At 43.8% G+C, this 16877-nt stretch overlaps 4 protein-coding genes across 6 annotated transcripts in view; 1 reads left to right on the forward strand and 3 right to left on the reverse strand.

The window, feature by feature from the left end:
• Positions 1-16877, forward strand: part of LOC108115629 (proteoglycan Cow) — a 43084-nt gene that overhangs the window by 16084 nt on the left and 10123 nt on the right. For both annotated transcript variants that reach the window (XM_017227180.2, XM_017227181.2), the window contains exons 2-4: positions 15330-15396; positions 15535-15637; positions 15750-16139. In XM_017227180.2, the coding sequence (XP_017082669.1) occupies positions 15330-15396; positions 15535-15637; positions 15750-16139 (560 nt within the window). The remainder of the gene's footprint in view (positions 1-15329; positions 15397-15534; positions 15638-15749; positions 16140-16877) is intronic.
• On the reverse strand, positions 61-1562 carry LOC108115634 (aminoacylase-1). Its single transcript, XM_017227186.2, has 4 exons — positions 1419-1562; positions 874-1362; positions 397-814; positions 61-341 (listed from the first exon to the last, which is right to left on the reverse strand). The coding sequence occupies exons 1-4, from the start codon at positions 1507-1509 to the stop codon at positions 137-139; spliced, it is 1203 nt and encodes a 400-aa protein (XP_017082675.1). The 5' UTR covers positions 1510-1562; the 3' UTR covers positions 61-136.
• Positions 1997-3595, reverse strand: LOC108115630 (aminoacylase-1A). 2 transcript variants are annotated; one of them, XM_017227183.2, is made up of 4 exons: positions 3454-3595; positions 2951-3394; positions 2434-2881; positions 1997-2380 (listed from the first exon to the last, which is right to left on the reverse strand). In XM_017227183.2, the coding sequence occupies exons 1-4, from the start codon at positions 3548-3550 to the stop codon at positions 2176-2178; spliced, it is 1194 nt and encodes a 397-aa protein (XP_017082672.1). In that variant the 5' UTR covers positions 3551-3595; the 3' UTR covers positions 1997-2175. The 2 variants fall into 2 exon arrangements, with proteins under 2 accessions (XP_017082672.1, XP_017082671.1); XM_017227182.2 differs by having other exon boundaries at positions 2434-2848; positions 2903-3394.
• Positions 3815-5489, reverse strand: LOC108115632 (aminoacylase-1). The gene is made up of 4 exons (XM_017227184.2): positions 5251-5489; positions 4669-5160; positions 4193-4610; positions 3815-4126 (listed from the first exon to the last, which is right to left on the reverse strand). The coding sequence occupies exons 1-4, from the start codon at positions 5339-5341 to the stop codon at positions 3922-3924; spliced, it is 1206 nt and encodes a 401-aa protein (XP_017082673.1). The 5' UTR covers positions 5342-5489; the 3' UTR covers positions 3815-3921.

Below are 16877 nucleotides of genomic sequence, written 5' to 3' on the forward strand. Positions count from 1 at the left end.
TCTTTGTGTGAAAACGTATCCATTTAATTCGCAGCAGATAAGATAAAAAAAAGCGAGGAATTTGTATGTCAACTTATAACAAAATCATTAATCTTTATTTTGATAAGGTTCTCAGGCATTATTTCGAATTAATTTTTCAGACTTCGGCCAGGTTGCCCAGAATTTTCTTGTATATTTGAATGCCCTTCAAATAAGTCTCGGCTCCCAAATATTCATCGTGGTCATGGATGCGCATTGTAGTATTCTTAATGGGTGAGAATCCCAAAGCTGGAATGCCCCGAGCACGAATATTCCTGCTGTCGGTGGCACCGGGGCAGACAATGGGGTAGATCTTCAGGCCACTGTAATGATATATAGTTAGAAATCAGTGTTATCAGTACATAAACCTAAACTCACAGTTCATCGGTGGCAGCTTTGAAGGCCAGCCAAAACGGATTGGAGTCATCAATCTTGGTGGGTGCCACGTAGGGCTCCTTCTCGTCGTAGGAGATCTCAATGCCGCCACCTGCCTCCTCGCACCAATCGTGGATCTGCTTCTCAAAGGCCACCACGTCTAGGGTGATGGACAGGCGCATGTCGAAGACCGCCTCGAAGTGAGGTGGCACCACGTTGCTCTGGACTCCGCCACTCAGCTGGGTGAGATTAATGGTGGTCACATCACCAATGTTTATGGTCTGATCCTTCGCCAGACGCTGGACCTGCGATTCGCGGAACTCCGACAGCTTATTCAGCACATAGTTCAGTTTCACGCCAGCAGTGCTGGGCAGGAGCAACGAACCATGTCCGGAAGTTCCACTGAAGTTCAGTTTGAGACCTGTCAGAAAAGGATTTTATTTAGTGACATATCTTATCCAAGTTTCAAAGTCTCCTTACCCCATCGCATGCGCTCGGCATAGAACACATAGAACAGATCGATTTCGCTGGTGCCACCCTCGTCGAGGCTGAGTCCAACATTCAAGTTGCTAAAGTATTCGGTTTTAACGAACTCCTGCATGCCCAGTTCACCGCCAATCTCCTCATCGGGCACAAAGGTCACGAAAAAGTTGCGCTTGGGCTTGACACCACTGGCCTTAAGCAGGCGAATGGCCCCAAGATATCCTGTGCCCACGGACTTCATGTCCTGAGTACCACGAGCAAAGATCCTTCCCTCCTCATCTATATCAGCGGCGAAGGGATCGTGGGTCCACTTGTCACGGAACACTGGAACAACGTCCATGTGCGAGTTTAGAATAATGGAGGGTAGTTCCGGTTCGGTTCCTAGCCACTTAATGATCACCACGGGCTTCTTCTCTACAGGATATATGACATCAACCGGAAGATCCAGGCTATGAGCCTGTTTCTTCAGGAACTCCACGCATTCAGCTAAAAGTTTAAGATAACGTGAGCAATTTTAAGTGGAATCCCTTGGGAATCCTTACTGTAATCCACATTTGGTTGCACAGTTGCTATCCTTAGGTATTCCCGGAATATTTTGATTTCCTCGTTGTCTTCCCACTTTTCTGTACTCATTTTGTGATGATGTGTCCGCTGTCAGTTACCAAACTTGAATGAGCTCCCGTTGGTTAGAGTTAGAATTTATACAGGCATTTTCGTGTTGTATGATTTTCGATTTTATGGCCTTGCTTTTTAATTATTATCAAATAATGAGTGCGTTATCAACCGATTGCGTTTACCACAATGATAACAGCTCATATTCTTGTACAAAACATTGACAAAACCAATGTCTGATAGCAAACAGTAGCCACATTCGATATAGTTCAAATAGTTGCTATAAATTAGGTTAACCGATGTTTATATGCCCTTAAAATAAACATTTTTGTTTTTATTTTTACGATTTCAGATAACATATCATATAAATGATTACATTTATTCAAAATAAAAACGTTTTTTTGTTTGTTTAAGAGAGTAAAATCTATAGTAGTGACGATATATTGGATATCATTTGAGGGCAAAGTCCATGACAAATTAAGCTTCACAAGAATTTTTACTAAGGGTGTAAGTGTTTATTTTTTATTTGTTTTTCTGCAGATATGATTTAAAGTAATAACCGACTTTAAACATTTAATTTCGGCCCAACACTCATCGTTCCCAAACATTACTCATAAAAGATAAGGCCAATCGAAGCATATTGAGTTCCATTTTTTATTCATGAAAGTAGATTTTCGATTGAACATTTTATGAATCAGCAAGTGTCGGGATAAGCTTCTTATACACCTGAATTCCGTTGAGATAGGTGTCGGCCCGCAAGTATTCATCATGATTGTGCAGCAGTGTGGGTGTGTTGTTGATGGGTGAAAATCCAAGAGCGGGAATCCCAACCCGCCGGACGTAGTAGCTATCTGTGGCACCGGGAAAAACTCGTGTTTGCGTTTTCAAGCCGCTGTAATTACACAAAAATTAGAAAGGAAAATCTTTAATTCCCTCTATTCTTACAGTTCATCCAAGCCCCTTTTAAAGCCCAGCCAATAGGGATTGGTAGCGTCTATCTTGGTCTCAACAGCGGGACACTTTAGTACAGTGTCTAGTTCGATTCCTCCACCAGCTTCGTTACACCAGTCGCTAATCCGTTTCTCCAGTGCATCAGCATCTTGGGTAACGGCGATGCGAATATCAAAAATAGCTTCTAGTAAGGGCGGAACGACGTTGCTTTGAGTTCCTCCCTTGAGTTGGGTTAGATTTAAGGTGGTCACATCACCGGGACTCAAAGAAGAGTCGTTGGCCAGAAGTTTGACCTGGGTTTCCCTAAACTTCATCATCTTTTCCAGGACGTACTGGAACTTCTCGCCAGCCGTGTTTTTGTGCAACAGCGACCCATGGCCGGATTTGCCATTGAATTTCAGCCGGAGATCTACATATGATGGTATATGGTTAATATTCCTCCCTATAAACATATAAAACTTACGCCAAAACGTACGCTCAGCATAGAAAACAGGATAAGTCTCATCCTCACTGGCGATGCCCTCGTCCAGGCTGAAACCCACGTTCATGCCCTTGAAGTAATCGCCTTTCACAAATTCAGCCATGCCCAAATCTCCGCCAGTTTCTTCGTCTGGCACAAAAGTCAAATACACCGTCCTCTTCGGCTGATAGCCACTGGCTTTGAGGGAACGGACTGCTGCCATATACTGACATCCCACGGATTTCATGTCCTGCGCACCACGTGCATAAATCCGGCCTTGGTTATCCATGTGGGCACTGAACGGATCATAAGTCCACTTTTCGGGAAACACGGGAACCACGTCCATGTGCGAGTTCAATATAATCGTATTCAGTTCGGGATTTTTGCCCAGCCATTTCATAATCACCACCGGTTTGGATGGCATGACAGGATGGACCACATCCACCGGTAGATTCAGGCTGCCAGCCTGCCGCTTCAGGAACTCCACGCATGCAGCTGTCAAAGGAAATTGGGATAACAACGAGGAAACTAGAATTTACAATAGCAATCCTCACTATAGTCGACATCGGGATGCACCGTGGGAATACGCAAATACTCCTGGAAAATTTTAATTTCCTCGTCGTTTTTCCATTGTTCTAGGCAGGTGCACATGTTGAGTTGAATAGCCTGCGGTTGTAAAGAGACTGACTTATAATCCGTAACGTTGTTTGGTTTTAAGTCTGAGAGGGCTCTAGTTTGACTTTATGACCTTATCAGTTGTTGACTCTAAGCCAGTTGATTGCGGCTTGCGGATTTTCTATTTCGCGTGCACATCTATTATCTAGAAGTCCTAGATAATAAACCGCTAAGCTATCGATGGTTTATTAAATCTGCTTCCACACTTTCACTCAGCGTGGCTAGTTTCTAAAACAGACATTTTAATATTTCAAACAGTTTTTATTAGCCTGCTAAAACAAAGTTCTTTAAACAAACATAGTTAAGATAATATAAAAATGCACAAATTCTTAAGTGGAATCAGTTCGCTAAGCATCGGCCACGGCGGGAATGAGCTTCTTGTAGACCTCGATGCCATGCAAATAGGTGTCGGCTTTCAGGAATTCATCATGGTCGTGCAGCAGGATGGGGGTGTTGTTGATGGGCGAAAAACCCAGAGCTGGAATGCCTGCATAACGGACATAGCGACTGTCCGTGGCGCCGGGGAAAACTCGAACCCGTGTCTTGAGGCCACTGAAAGAAATAAACAAAAGTTATATCAAAACAAAGCCTTTTGTTACAGGTTTGTGTAATCCTTACAGGTCATCGAGAGCCTTCTTGAAGGCCAGCCAGTAGACATTCGATGAATCAATCTTTGTTGGCTCCACAAAGGGGTTCTTCATCTCGAACTCCAGTTCGATGCCGCCGCCAGCCTCCTCGCACCAGTCGCGAATTTGCTTCTCGAAGGCAGCGATGTCCACGGTGACGGCTATGCGAATATCAAAAACAGCCTCCAGGAGCGGAGGAACTACGTTGCTCTGCACTCCGCCCCTAAGTTGGGTGAGATTCACAGTGGTCACATCACCAATTTCAAGGGAAGAGTCGTCAGCAAGTTTCTGGACTTGGGATTTGCGGAATTCCATCAATTTACCGACGATATAGTTAAGCTTCTCGCCAGCTGTGTTGGGCAGTAAAAGCGATCCGTGTCCCGCAGTGCCACTGATCTTGAAACGAAGATCTGTTGGGAAACAAAAAGTATAAAGAACATCGAACCTTATGCGGTTCAATATACTTACGCCACAGAGTCCTTTCAGCGTAATAGACGGCGTAGGTTTCATCCTGGCTGGAGATGCCCTCGTCGAAACTGAATCCTACGTTAAGCTTCTTGAAGTAGTCGCTCTTCACCAGCTCCCGCATGCCCAGGTGACCGCCGACCTCCTCATCCGGCACAAATGTGAGGTATATGGTCCTCTTGGGCTGATAACCACTGGCCTTGAGGGCACGTACTGCTCCCAGATATTGAGTGCCCACGCACTTCATGTCCTGCGATCCTCTGGCAAAGATGCGACCCTCAGCATCCAGATCAGCACTGAAGGGATCGTGGGTCCACTTATCGGCAAAGACAGGCACCACATCAGTGTGCGAATTGAGGATAATGGAGGGCAGTTCTGGCTGCGATCCCTGCCATTTCAGTACCACCACGGGATTCTGCTCGTTCACTGGGTAGACAACCTCCACAGGTAGATTCAAGCTGGCAGCCTGGCGCTTCAAGAATTCCGTGCAGGCGGCTATAAATAGCAGACACATTTTATGGCAAGGTCATAAAGATCTGGGTTCTAATCGGAGAATCATATAGATAAAAGTATATTCAAACTCACTGTAATCCACATTTGGATGAACCGTTGGTATGCGCAGGTATTCGCGAAAGATCTTAATCTCCTCATTGTTCTCCCACTTGGCGGTACTCATTTTGAATTCCACTTTAGCCGGTTGATAACCTCTAATCAATTTAATTGTGTGTCCAAACAAAAGATTTCCAATCAGCTGGTCAGCAGTTCACCACAACAGATCGTAGATACACACACCACAGCCACACCTTACTCAACACTGGTTAGCCAAAGACTGTGCGATCGTGGTGGGAAACGCGAGTTTAAATATCAGCGATAAGCGGGAGAAAGAGACGTCATGATAATAAAGCAGAAACAGAAACTAAACCTAATTTCTTTATCTTGCGGTTTTGCCTATAAACTGCTTTATCAGAAGCATTTGTTTACTTTTTGTCGACTAATCTAAATTTTATGTACAAAAATATGACTGGAACTAAATTCGTTTTGGAGGTTATATTGTTTTTATCAGTTAAATTTTACCAACACCTTTTTTATCCTTTAATTAAGTTCTAAACATAATAAAGAAACTTTTAACTATAAAATATTGATGCAAAGATATAAAATCAAGTATTTTTTATACAACGCTTTAAAAATCAAAATAAAGTTCTAAAAGAGAATTCAAGAAATCGAAAGTGTTCACGTAATATCTGTATTATTTCGGTACTAAAAGTATATTTCCACCTCATAAAACAATGATTGAAAATCAATGAAAATCACTTTCCGTGACACCCAAATTGGTAAAGAGCCATAGCATTCAGTAAACATTTCACCATCACTTTCCAGTACATGTGAAGCCACTTTAAGGCTCATTTAGTTGGTATTCGCCTCCTGGCTGATGGATTTATTTGCCTTAAATCGTGGCGAAAGTGCTTCGCATTGCTTGCGGGGCAACAGGATGGCAATGGCAGGATTGATGATGGTGGGTCTCCATTTGGCCCGCAGCCAAGATTTCCGATTACTGATGAATCGCATGCAATCGCATTCCAATTCCAGTTGATTTGTTAATCAAGATGCACTGCACACGTTCTCACCCACACGCCCACTGGGGTTCTGTGTAAACAAGTTGACCCCGGCCTTCCAGCTCCACTCCAAATTTCGCATATTAATAGTATTACTGTTGTTGTTTTTGTTGTTGTTGCTGTTGCACTTGCCAATGTTGGTGCAATGCGACTGTTGTCCCTGTGGTGTCAAAAGTTTGTTTTAAATTTAGATTTCACGCTTTTTCCCATACAAAAATTGGCAGAACGAAAAAAGCAAAACTGAAGCCCTGAGATTTGTGTTCCATGTACTGGGTGGCAAAGTTGATATTGTTTTAGTGTGTGTACTCACAAAAAGTCATTAAAAGTTCATTAACAATGTTGCTGGGATTTTAATGGCGCACCAGCAGCAATAACACCAACTACAGGCTACACATGTCTGCATTTTAAATAACATCCAGGCCCAGCACTCGTACAAACTCGTATTCCCCCCATTTACAACGTCACATAAGTCAAATAAATACACAAACTTCCTGTGCACAAACACTTGCACAGCCGCACTATGGGCAAAAATGAAATTTATTGGAATAATTCGAAAGTTATGAGGCACCACTTAAATTTGCTGCCAAAAAAACATATTTTAACCCACTGTAACCTGGGGGCGTGGCTGTTTACTAATGTTTTTGGTGCTGCTGCTGACTCTGATGTTGCTGTTGTGCTGACATGTTGTCGCTGGGTAAATAAACTAAATGAAAATTTTGTATATTGTAACAATTATCCGGGCATCGCCGGCAACTGTTTGTGTTTAGCCCCCAGCTGCAGTGGCAAAGGCTCCAGGATATCTGGGTTTTGGGGCCCAGCCTGTGTGCCTCCTAATCCTTTATGGGCATGGGTGCATTACACCTGGTTGAGACAAAAAAAAAACGAGGAAACAGGAACTGATATAATCCTGCTCTGCCATTTACCATTTACCATACCCCTCTGTCCAGAGTGAGTATTCCCTTTTGTTCGGGCTTTGGCCAAAAGCTTTGACAAACTTTTAGTAGTATGGATATACAGGTTGGACCGTGGGTTTCGGGGGGTGGACTGGCAGCTCAAGGACAATCCGGCGGGCATGCGTTTGCATCTCCCGGAGAGCATCAATTTGTGTGTGCCAGGCATTAGGTGCAAAAAAAAAGCGCTCAGCTCTTGGCAAGCACTTTAGCAAACTGCACTCACAGTCGACATCGATATACAAAAAGTGCTGGCCAACAGTGCGTATGCGTGCTGCAAGCTGCATGCTGCTAGCACAAGGAAAAACTACTCGAAATGGTTTATATTCAGAAGTTTGTGCAAATGTCATCAAAATGTGGACCACTCGGCCTGCAAATTGGATGCACATCCATAAAGCCGATGCAAATGCTGCTGTACAAAAAGTTTGTTTACATAATTAGCAGTCATAATTTAATTGATCGACATTTATCGCTTGATTAAAGATAATTATTACACATTACATATTGAAAATAAAAGAAAAAACCCACCAGCTTTAATTTTAATTGTGAAGCTTAACATTCACAATTCCAACCATAATTCAATGGCCTCGATTTCAGTTTGCTTTGGCCATTAATCGCATTCGACGTTCAATTATGCAACTACCAATAGCCAATAGCCTGATGCAATAAAGCAAATCAAATATTTATTTAGCTGTATGTTTGTGGGTGTATATTACAATTTTGGTCGGTCTCCATTTTCCACCGGTGCAAATAATCAGCTTTGATTCTGCATAAATTAAATTACATTCAAAATTGGTAGTCAGAGTTGGCTCTGGCTCAATATCTAGTGGTTTTGTGTGAGCATACAAAGTGTGGCTCAATCGGAGATTATATGCTCTAATTTAAATTTCTGAACAAAAGTCTATAGCAGTCTTATAATGTGGGAGTAATCTATATAGCATTGGAATTCAATATTTAATGGTTTTAATACTAAATTATAGTGACCTGACAGAGTATTATTAAAAAAAAATATTAGAAATTATATATGGGAGATAACGTTTAAATTAACCTTTTTTCTTGGTAATTATTTTCTATACCAGCTTAATATGTAAGGCAAACCTAACAGTTAATGTATATGTACATTTTAAATTATTTACACAAAACATGTTAAGCGCTTAGACTTGATTAAAAATTCTCTTAGCATTAGTGAAAGTATTCTGTGGAAAGTGTACTAAGAAATGAAAACTTGCTTCTGCTTTATAATTCTGCTTTATGACTTTCACCATTAAAGTCTTAGTTACTTAAACTGAACTCTATCTGTAGTTAGAAAATGTGTAAAGTGAGCCATATTTATGGTTAAAATTGTAGCTTAAACAGCAGACGTAAAACCAGGCGATGCAGAAATCATTGAATACTTACAGGCTAACAACACTAGAGTTAAAGAAGGAATCCCTATGAATGTGAAACCAAAGCGCGATAAGAGAGAGATAAGGAGGCAATAGGCAACATCGCACTTGGCAATTACAGCAAACAGAGATTACAGATCCTGGCAACACAAACAACATAAAACAACAACAATATCCGCGGGCCAAAGCAGCGCCATCAAAGCAAATAACACACAAAAGTTATGATAAATGCAGATGGAGAACGGCTAACGGCATTATTGCCTGTCATTTCTCATCAGCCGAGTTCGACAGGGTGTGGGAGTGAGTATGGAGGAGAAGCACAGCGGATAGTCAGAAGAGGGCAGCAGCAACAGCCGACTTCCGGGTGCCGCCGCCATTTTGCTGGGTCTGTAATGGCTGGGAGGAAAAATCCAGGGTGCGCCGTCTGAATGGCTTGTAATGAAAATGGGAGGTTGGTAGGTGGTGATGGAAAGCGGGCGAAAAGCGAAGGAAAAGCGAAGGAAAGCGGGCGGAAAGCGGAAAATAAAACATGATTTTTGCCTTGCTTTTATTTTCTATTAAGAGCATAGTACTACCACCATTTCACTCCCTTTTGCGTGAGCGATGAATTGCAATTTGCAAAGTTTTTGTTTGCTCTGTCTGGGAGTTGCTGATGTAACTCGGAAAAACTTCATTTTCCGCTACTTCATTTCAGTCCTCTCTCTCTCTCTCTCTGTGTGTGTGTGTCTCTGCTTGTTTTGTTTGTGAGTGCGCGGGCGACAATTTCTTGTCTGCCACGCCCCTTTTTGCACTTTCTCCTCGAAAGGCGGACAGCCAGCTGCTCGCGATGTGTGGCAATGAATTGGAGTCCCATTTCACCAGCTGTCCCCAGACGAGGCTAAAGGATTTTTAATTGTCTTTGCAAAGAAAGGAAAAATATATAAATACCTGCGGTTAAATCAATTCGTATTTCAATTTCGGCTAAAGCTGTCAATAACTAAATTAAATGTCACAAAAAATTTGTGGAAAATGTATTCGAAATTGCTAAATTGTGTTTTCAAAGCGCTTTAATATTCTTTGAAAAATAAATAAACTGAGGCAATACAAATGGATCTAACATCCTCCCTCACTTAAAATTATATGATATCTATTACATAAAGGCAACAGATATTAACCAATGTTTATTTTCTGTGTACGTAACCACGTGTGTCAGACCGTCGGACTTGGAGTTGGCCAGTGTCATTTCCAGCTATCTGGTTTCCTGGCAAGCTTGAATGGCTGGCAAACTGGCAGCTGGCAAGCACGGCTACATCCTGGCAATCACATTGCCCCCACATCCACATCCGTATCCGCAGCTGGACTCGAAGGACTCGCCCAGCTAATGACCACTGCTAAGTGCCTCGATTTGTGCAGTGCACTCCGCTCGACCAGAACTGCAATTAACTAATTGATTGAACTATTCAATCGGTGAAAATGCACGGCACTTTGGGGGCAGGGACCGTGTGACTGGGTGTGGCCCGGCTTATTAAAGGATTGGCGTTTAAGGAGCGAGCATTTAACACAGCTGCTGACTGCAGTCAGTGCTCAATATCTGTGGCCTTTGTGGCGTGGCCGGGGCACATTGCTCACTGGGAGTTGAAAGCTTTTAAATGCCCCCCCATTAGCCTGTAGACTGGGCCCCGCCCGCATAACATAGTGAGTCCGGTTCAGTTGAGTTCCTCTATTTCTGGCTAAGTAATGCCTGACTGACTGATTAATGGTCAGAAAGAGCAAGAGAGAGAGCAGCTACAGCTGCCGACTGGCACATAATCGATTTTTCGTAATGCATTTAGAGCCTTTTGGCTTCTTTCATATCCGGAAGCCGGAATCAGTAATCTGGAATCCCTTCAGCATCCATCGCATAACTTTCCACCTTTATCCTTTTATATGTGCCGGGATTTGTAATAAACTTGTACCAATCTCTGAACCACACACCCACAGATACACGTTTCCGGTTACCAAATGCAGGACATAAAAAATGCTAGCAATCAGATGGTAACCACTCCGCCACCAGACAATCCTCCAGAGTGCGGCATTTTTTTGAGAGCTTCCTTTAGGTTTGTGTTTTTTTCCTGGCCACCATGTTTATAAATAGGAATTGCAACAATGTAACGAAGTGTATCTCTTCCACATAGGTAAGCACATTTTAGTGGCCTTTGTTGGGCAGGATGATGATGATGTTGTCGTGGTCCTTGCACTAGTTGCAATTTGTTGCAGTTGCAGTTTCGCCCGCTTTGTAGTCGCTGCTGTTGCAAATGTTTTATGACTGCAATGCGGTTGGGTTGGCTGCAGCGCAGCTGCAAAATGCATTTATGATGCATAAACATAACGCCCTTGCTAGGCCTTTCCGGCCGGGGATCACGTGCCATTCCAGGTGCCTCTACCTTTTTCCCTAGGTTTCACAATTTTATTGTCCTGCAGGCATGAAACATGAAACTCTCACCGGGAAATGCCATGGTTTATTTAATGCACGAATCGCATAATTCTTTTTATTGCCACTGACACAATTTTTCCCATTTTCCGAATTTAACGAATCACTCGTCCCCACGGCAGAAATCGTTGTGACATCAGTTTTGACAGCTGAACGTTATGGTAATTTAATTAACCATTAAAATGAGATTATTGTGTAATTTATGCATGTGACACCGACAGTGACAGCCCATTTAATGAGTCGCCCATAACTAATAAGTCAGTTTCGGAATGGAGGACAGGAGCAATTAACTTTCCCATTCCCAAATCACGGGATATTCCCCTGACTTCTGGTGACACTCTTTGGCCAACCCAAAGAATGCAATTTCCTGGCTCAAAGTCCGCTTATTCCGCACTTGGCTTTGCACACTTCAAAAAACTTTGGCCTAAGCTATAGATGTATGTATATAGAAGTATTGATGGATACGGATTTTGATTCTCCCCCGCTGCTTGCCACACAACCGGATCCGGCTACGGAAATGTGCCAGCCCGAAATCCGGACAGCCGGCTTAGGGCCATCCGCCGGGCTGTAATAGTAATAGGAATTGATTTACCATTTCGTGTGCACGAAAATGTGCAATTTATGTGCTCCATCCCATCTGACTCAGCATAGATGATAGCCCGGGCGGATTGGGGACATACTGTACCATACTGTACTACTACTACCATGCTATACCATGCGGATAGACATAAATTCCGGGGGTACCGGCGGCTAATGCATTTTTCAAGTGGAGTGCATAATTTAGAAGCGAAGTCAGTCAGTCAGTTGGTCATTTTGCGGGCCTGCATTTAGCATATCAATGGTTATAGTGCCTCCTTCAACCCTGATCTCTTGCACTCTAATTGCCGCAAAATGTGGCGCTACAGCCTCAAATTCCCATATTCCCGACCTGACCGCCGTTTCATATTTTATTGATTGAATTGGTTGGGGAGGCTGCTGGTTGGCTCATCAACCGATGAGATGCCACCGCATCATTGGCAGTCATTTGATGTCCGCTGAATAATTTACAACGATTTCGGGACCGAGCAACGCCCAGTTGCAATTCCAATTCCAATTTCAGCTTCAAAATGGCGAATTTTCGATTTAATGCGAATTCCTGCTCCTCTTTTTTTTTGGCTTTTTTGCCACGCTGATTGGCGAATGCCGCAATGAGTTATGTGCCAGGGGATAGAAAATATATGGCTATCGATCGAAATGGAACTGAAATCGGGTTGAATTAATGCATGAGTGGAAGTTAAATGGAGCACAAAGGATTTGGGTTGGGCTTAAGCCGTCAGTTTTTGTTCCGAAGATATCGATTTCTCAGCGAACGAACTTAAAAATTACATTTACATAATGCAACCAAAATTGACATTCCCCTCCGACTTTTCAGCTATATAGAAAAGTCGAGCAACCACTAAAATGTTTGTTATTCCTCCCTTAGCAAATAAAGAAAACAACAAAGGAATTGCAAGAAATTGCAGAGGCAGCAGTGGCAGCGGCAGTGGCAGCGGCTAGAAGAAAACAAAAGAAGATGAAATAAGCCCGCAACGAAAACAAAGTCGTAAATTCAATTTAAAGCTTGACAGATTGCCACAATGCGGCGAAAATGGGAGGCGGTGGGCGGAAGGTGGGGCATGGGGTGTGGCAGCTGGTCTGAACAATGCAGCTGGTTTGCAGAGCAGTGTTGGTTGCAACAAAAATGGCGTCAGTGTAACAATGCCGCCCTTTATCTTTTGGCCAGCAAACCACGGAAAATATTTCCCAGCAAAGAGAAAGCTCCATCCGCAGGACTCACAGGACTCCCTGCTTACTCCCATTTCTCTTCTGGGACTTTCAAATTAGGGTCAAGTTTTGCTGGAAGGCGCCGTTGGAGGAGCCATGCCACCAATTAAATGGGCTTTAATAAGCTCAACCACTTAAACAGCCAGAAATCTGGCAAAGAGGTTAAACGGCTGGCAAAACTTTTACCAAGTTATGGGTGGTGCTTTCGTTCAGCTTGAGTTGAGAGAGGCGGTGGTGATGGTGGTGGTGCTGGTGCAGCAGCTGTGGTTGCTTCCTCAACAACATGCCTGTATTGTCCGCCTGTGTTGCATTATGTTTCACTTGCAGCTGCTGTTTTTGACCCAGTTTAGTAGGGCACTTTTTTTTTTAAATGCCATGCTGCCGGTGGGTCATGTCACCGTGCCGCCGTTTGCCTTTTTACACAGCTGTGCGCAAGTTTATCACGCGCCCCCGTAAAAAGCCACAATAAGGTCAATCGCATGGCCAACGCCAGCGATAACAGCACCATCCTGTATGGGAACCACCAGTTTCAGCACCACCGACACCGCTGCCACCGCAGCAAACGCAGCGCAATTAAAGCCAACAAACGGAGTGCCACAGAAGCAGGCCGCACGGATTCCCGGCCAAGCCAATCAGCGGACCAGGCCGCAGATCCACGTACTCATGCAGAGGGAAAAAGTAGGGGATTATCTATTAGATATGGCGAAATTAGGTTCTGGTTGAAATCTAGTTCATTGTAGACACTCTGACATTTGAACTGGTATCAATGTCTTTGTCAGTTTTATTCATTTTGATATTAAAGTATAAAAAGTTCAAGAATGATTAGAAGTTATTATTGCTAGACTTATTGTAGGCTTGAACATAAAAAGGGTTAACAATTTAATACAATTTCTGCCAGTGCAGCCACGCATTGCAATCAAAGGCGAGGGTATTAAAGCTGCAAGAGATCCCTGTGCGATGGAGAGTCTCAGCAGAATTCGCCAGGAGGTGTGGGTAAAGTGGGTGTGGGTGTGAGTTGTGGGTATGGGGTAAAGTGGTAGGAAAAAGGCATCGGAAAAGAGGGGACGGAATGGAAGGCTTGCAACCGGGGCAGGAACGTTGCGGCCGCGGCCAGGAAACGCGCACAAATTGCGTTTTAACGCATGCAAATTGCCTGCGTCCACGTCCTGGACGAGTTTATTGCATTACAGGGGAAAAACGACGATGGGTGCTGTTGGAGGAGGAGTGTAGAGATGGGCGTGTGTGTGTGTTCTGCCAGTAGATGTATGTCCCGCAATTGCCACTTCGCACTTGAACGATTTCGCGCTCCAAACTAGCAGAGTGTATATTTGTGTGCGTGTGGACAGAATGCATTTTCAACCAGCGAGGCTCGAAGCTTTCGGCCGTTTCAGTTTCTGGTGCTCCTGTCGCTTTCATTAAGCCAACTGACAGCGGCGATTGCAGTATCAGGCCAGCAAGCTCCAGCAAACTCCGAAAATACAAAGCCAGTGGCAAATGGGCGAAACGCCCGCCATCGGAAAACTGTCAAGTCGACGTGAGCTCGCCGTTTCGTGATATTTATGTGTATATGTATATATTTTTTGCCTGCCATTTTTCACAGCTTATTTTCCCCATTTAACCAGCAGCTGTAGTCGCTATTTTTGTTGCCACAGATGCTGTTAGTGCACCATAAATTTTATAGACAAGTTAAATATTATGCATACGCACCATTGCACTTAATAACATTTCGGTTCGCCTCACAATGCCCAGCGGTGTGATGACGATATGAAATGTGGCAGTGCTCACCATCCAGTTCTGGGCAAGGCTTAAGCTTCATTCTAAATTGAATTAAATTAAAATAAATCTGGTCGGCAAGGAGCAAGCAAAAGGTTGCATAACTAAGCAAGGCAGGAATATGCCATATTTTTCGTATGCAATCGGATTTGCATATGTTCACTTAGACATGAATTTTTCTGTTTTTCTGTCAGCCTGTCAGAGGCCTTCAACAAAAAAAAAGAGTATGTTATTTTTCCATGCTTTAATCTCTGAATCCATCGCTAGTCGGCTCCATTTGTTGGAATAACAGATGAACTATTGATCATCATTAGAAAGGCACACATATATGACATTCCCTCCCACCACCCTTGACATACCTAGTTTTTGTACCTACTATGATTTGATACTGTTTGCTTTTTAACTTTTACCAGCCCTCCCCCCATGTAGTGCAAATATGCTGTATAGTGTCCTGAAAGTCTATGTGAACTGCCATTACGCATACGCCTCGTGTGTTTGTGTGTGTATGCCTCAGTGAGTCTGAATGGGTTAGGTTTGTGTGAGTGAGTGAGAATGTGTGCATGTGTGCATTTTGACAGACGTCAGTTCAGCTTTGGCTCCTGTGCGCTTTGCATTTTTTATGCATTTAAATAACAAAATTAAACTAGCAAATGTTTCACATGCAATTTATTGTTCTTTCTCTCCCTTCCAGATAAACAAAAACACGCAGAACAACAAGAATCTGGGGGAGCACAAGCGCTGGATACACGACCCCTCGAGTGAGTAAACCAAAGCAAAGCCAAAGTCAAAGGATTTACACACCATTTGGCCCTTGGCTATGGTCAATTAAGTTTTGACACAAAAATATATGCATAAAATATGTGACCTATTAATAAATTGAAATCGCTCGCCTGCAGGTGACCTTTGCCGACCGCTGAACTGCAAGAAGCGTGAAATTTGCCTGCTGGAGGACGAGTTCAGTGCCGTTTGCGTGTCGAAAAAGGAGCTACACAAGAATCGGTAAGTGGGGTTTCCTGGGCAGGCTTATTTTGCCTTCTGATGAGCCCATTAAATTGTGCGAGCCGGAGGCCTTCGAAATTTAATCCCCTTGCCAAACCATTTCACATTCCAGTGATGAGATAATCACCAAGGCCAAGTATTTGGAGGAGGAGGCCAAGCGGCGTGTCAACCAGCAGGACAACCAGGACAGCCAGGACGCGGAGGATATCAACAACGACGATGAGGACAACAGCAGTGATGGTAGCAGCAGCATTAGCAGTGGCAGCAGCAACGGCAACAACGCCAACCCCAATGGCCCCAACAATGCCCAGGCCAATGTCCAGGGAAATGAGGAGACCGACGACGAAGATAAGAGCCTCAGCCTGGGTGACGACGATGAGTCCAAGGAGGATGATGTCTTCTACGAGAACAGCATTGCTGCAGGCGATAAGCAGTCACAGCAGCAATCTCAACCTCCAGCAGCACCCTCCGTAATTCAGCAGGACGATGACGAAGAGTTGGAGTAAGTACACTTGAAAAAGTTCTATGACACCCCGGTAATAGTAATCTGTATAACATAAAAATGGCAATTTAAAGTTTTAAGTTATGTATTTGCCACTGTGTAGCTTTCGAGTATTTAACTTTCGGGCCGATCTTTTTGCGTTTGCCTTTGAGTGGGATTTTACATTTCATTAAGCAAATTCGCGTCCACAAAAAAGGGTTGATGGCGACAGGGAGACGGGGCTGTGCAGGTCACCTTTGACATCCTGGCCACCCCACCCACAAACTCCCACTGATTTCCACGGTCGCCATGCTAATAACAAATTGTTTTATCGTGTATAAAAATTCCGCAATAAATTTACAGTAGTACAATTTTTAGCACGCAGCCTTTGGGCGCTGGTCCCTGGCCTGTTTTCTGCTGTTGTTGGCTTTTTGGATATTTACTGGCGGTGGCATACTTCTGCCTGAATGGTTCAATGGGCCGCAACGACAGCTTTACGGCCTTTACCCTTTGACGCGTGCCGTCGTCGGATGCCTTGACTTGTTCCGTGTTATCGCTTTGACCCTAACCCAAATTGTGGACTGGCACGCGAGCAGTGCTTCCAAAAAAAGGGCACTGCCTTTAGGCCAAGAAGTTGGAATAGGAGTAGAGGGCTGGAGAGAGGAGCAGGTGTGCTACCAGCAGAGCCCGGAAAATGAAGTCAAAGTCGAGTCGGTGTCAAGGCTTGATTGGCTAGGGTTTCCGTAGGGAAAGGGTTGC

The sequence above is a fragment of the Drosophila eugracilis genome, unplaced genomic scaffold, assembly GCF_018153835.1.
Source record: "Drosophila eugracilis isolate 14026-0451.02 unplaced genomic scaffold, ASM1815383v1 contig_75, whole genome shotgun sequence".
NCBI lineage: Eukaryota > Metazoa > Arthropoda > Insecta > Diptera > Drosophilidae > Drosophila > Drosophila eugracilis.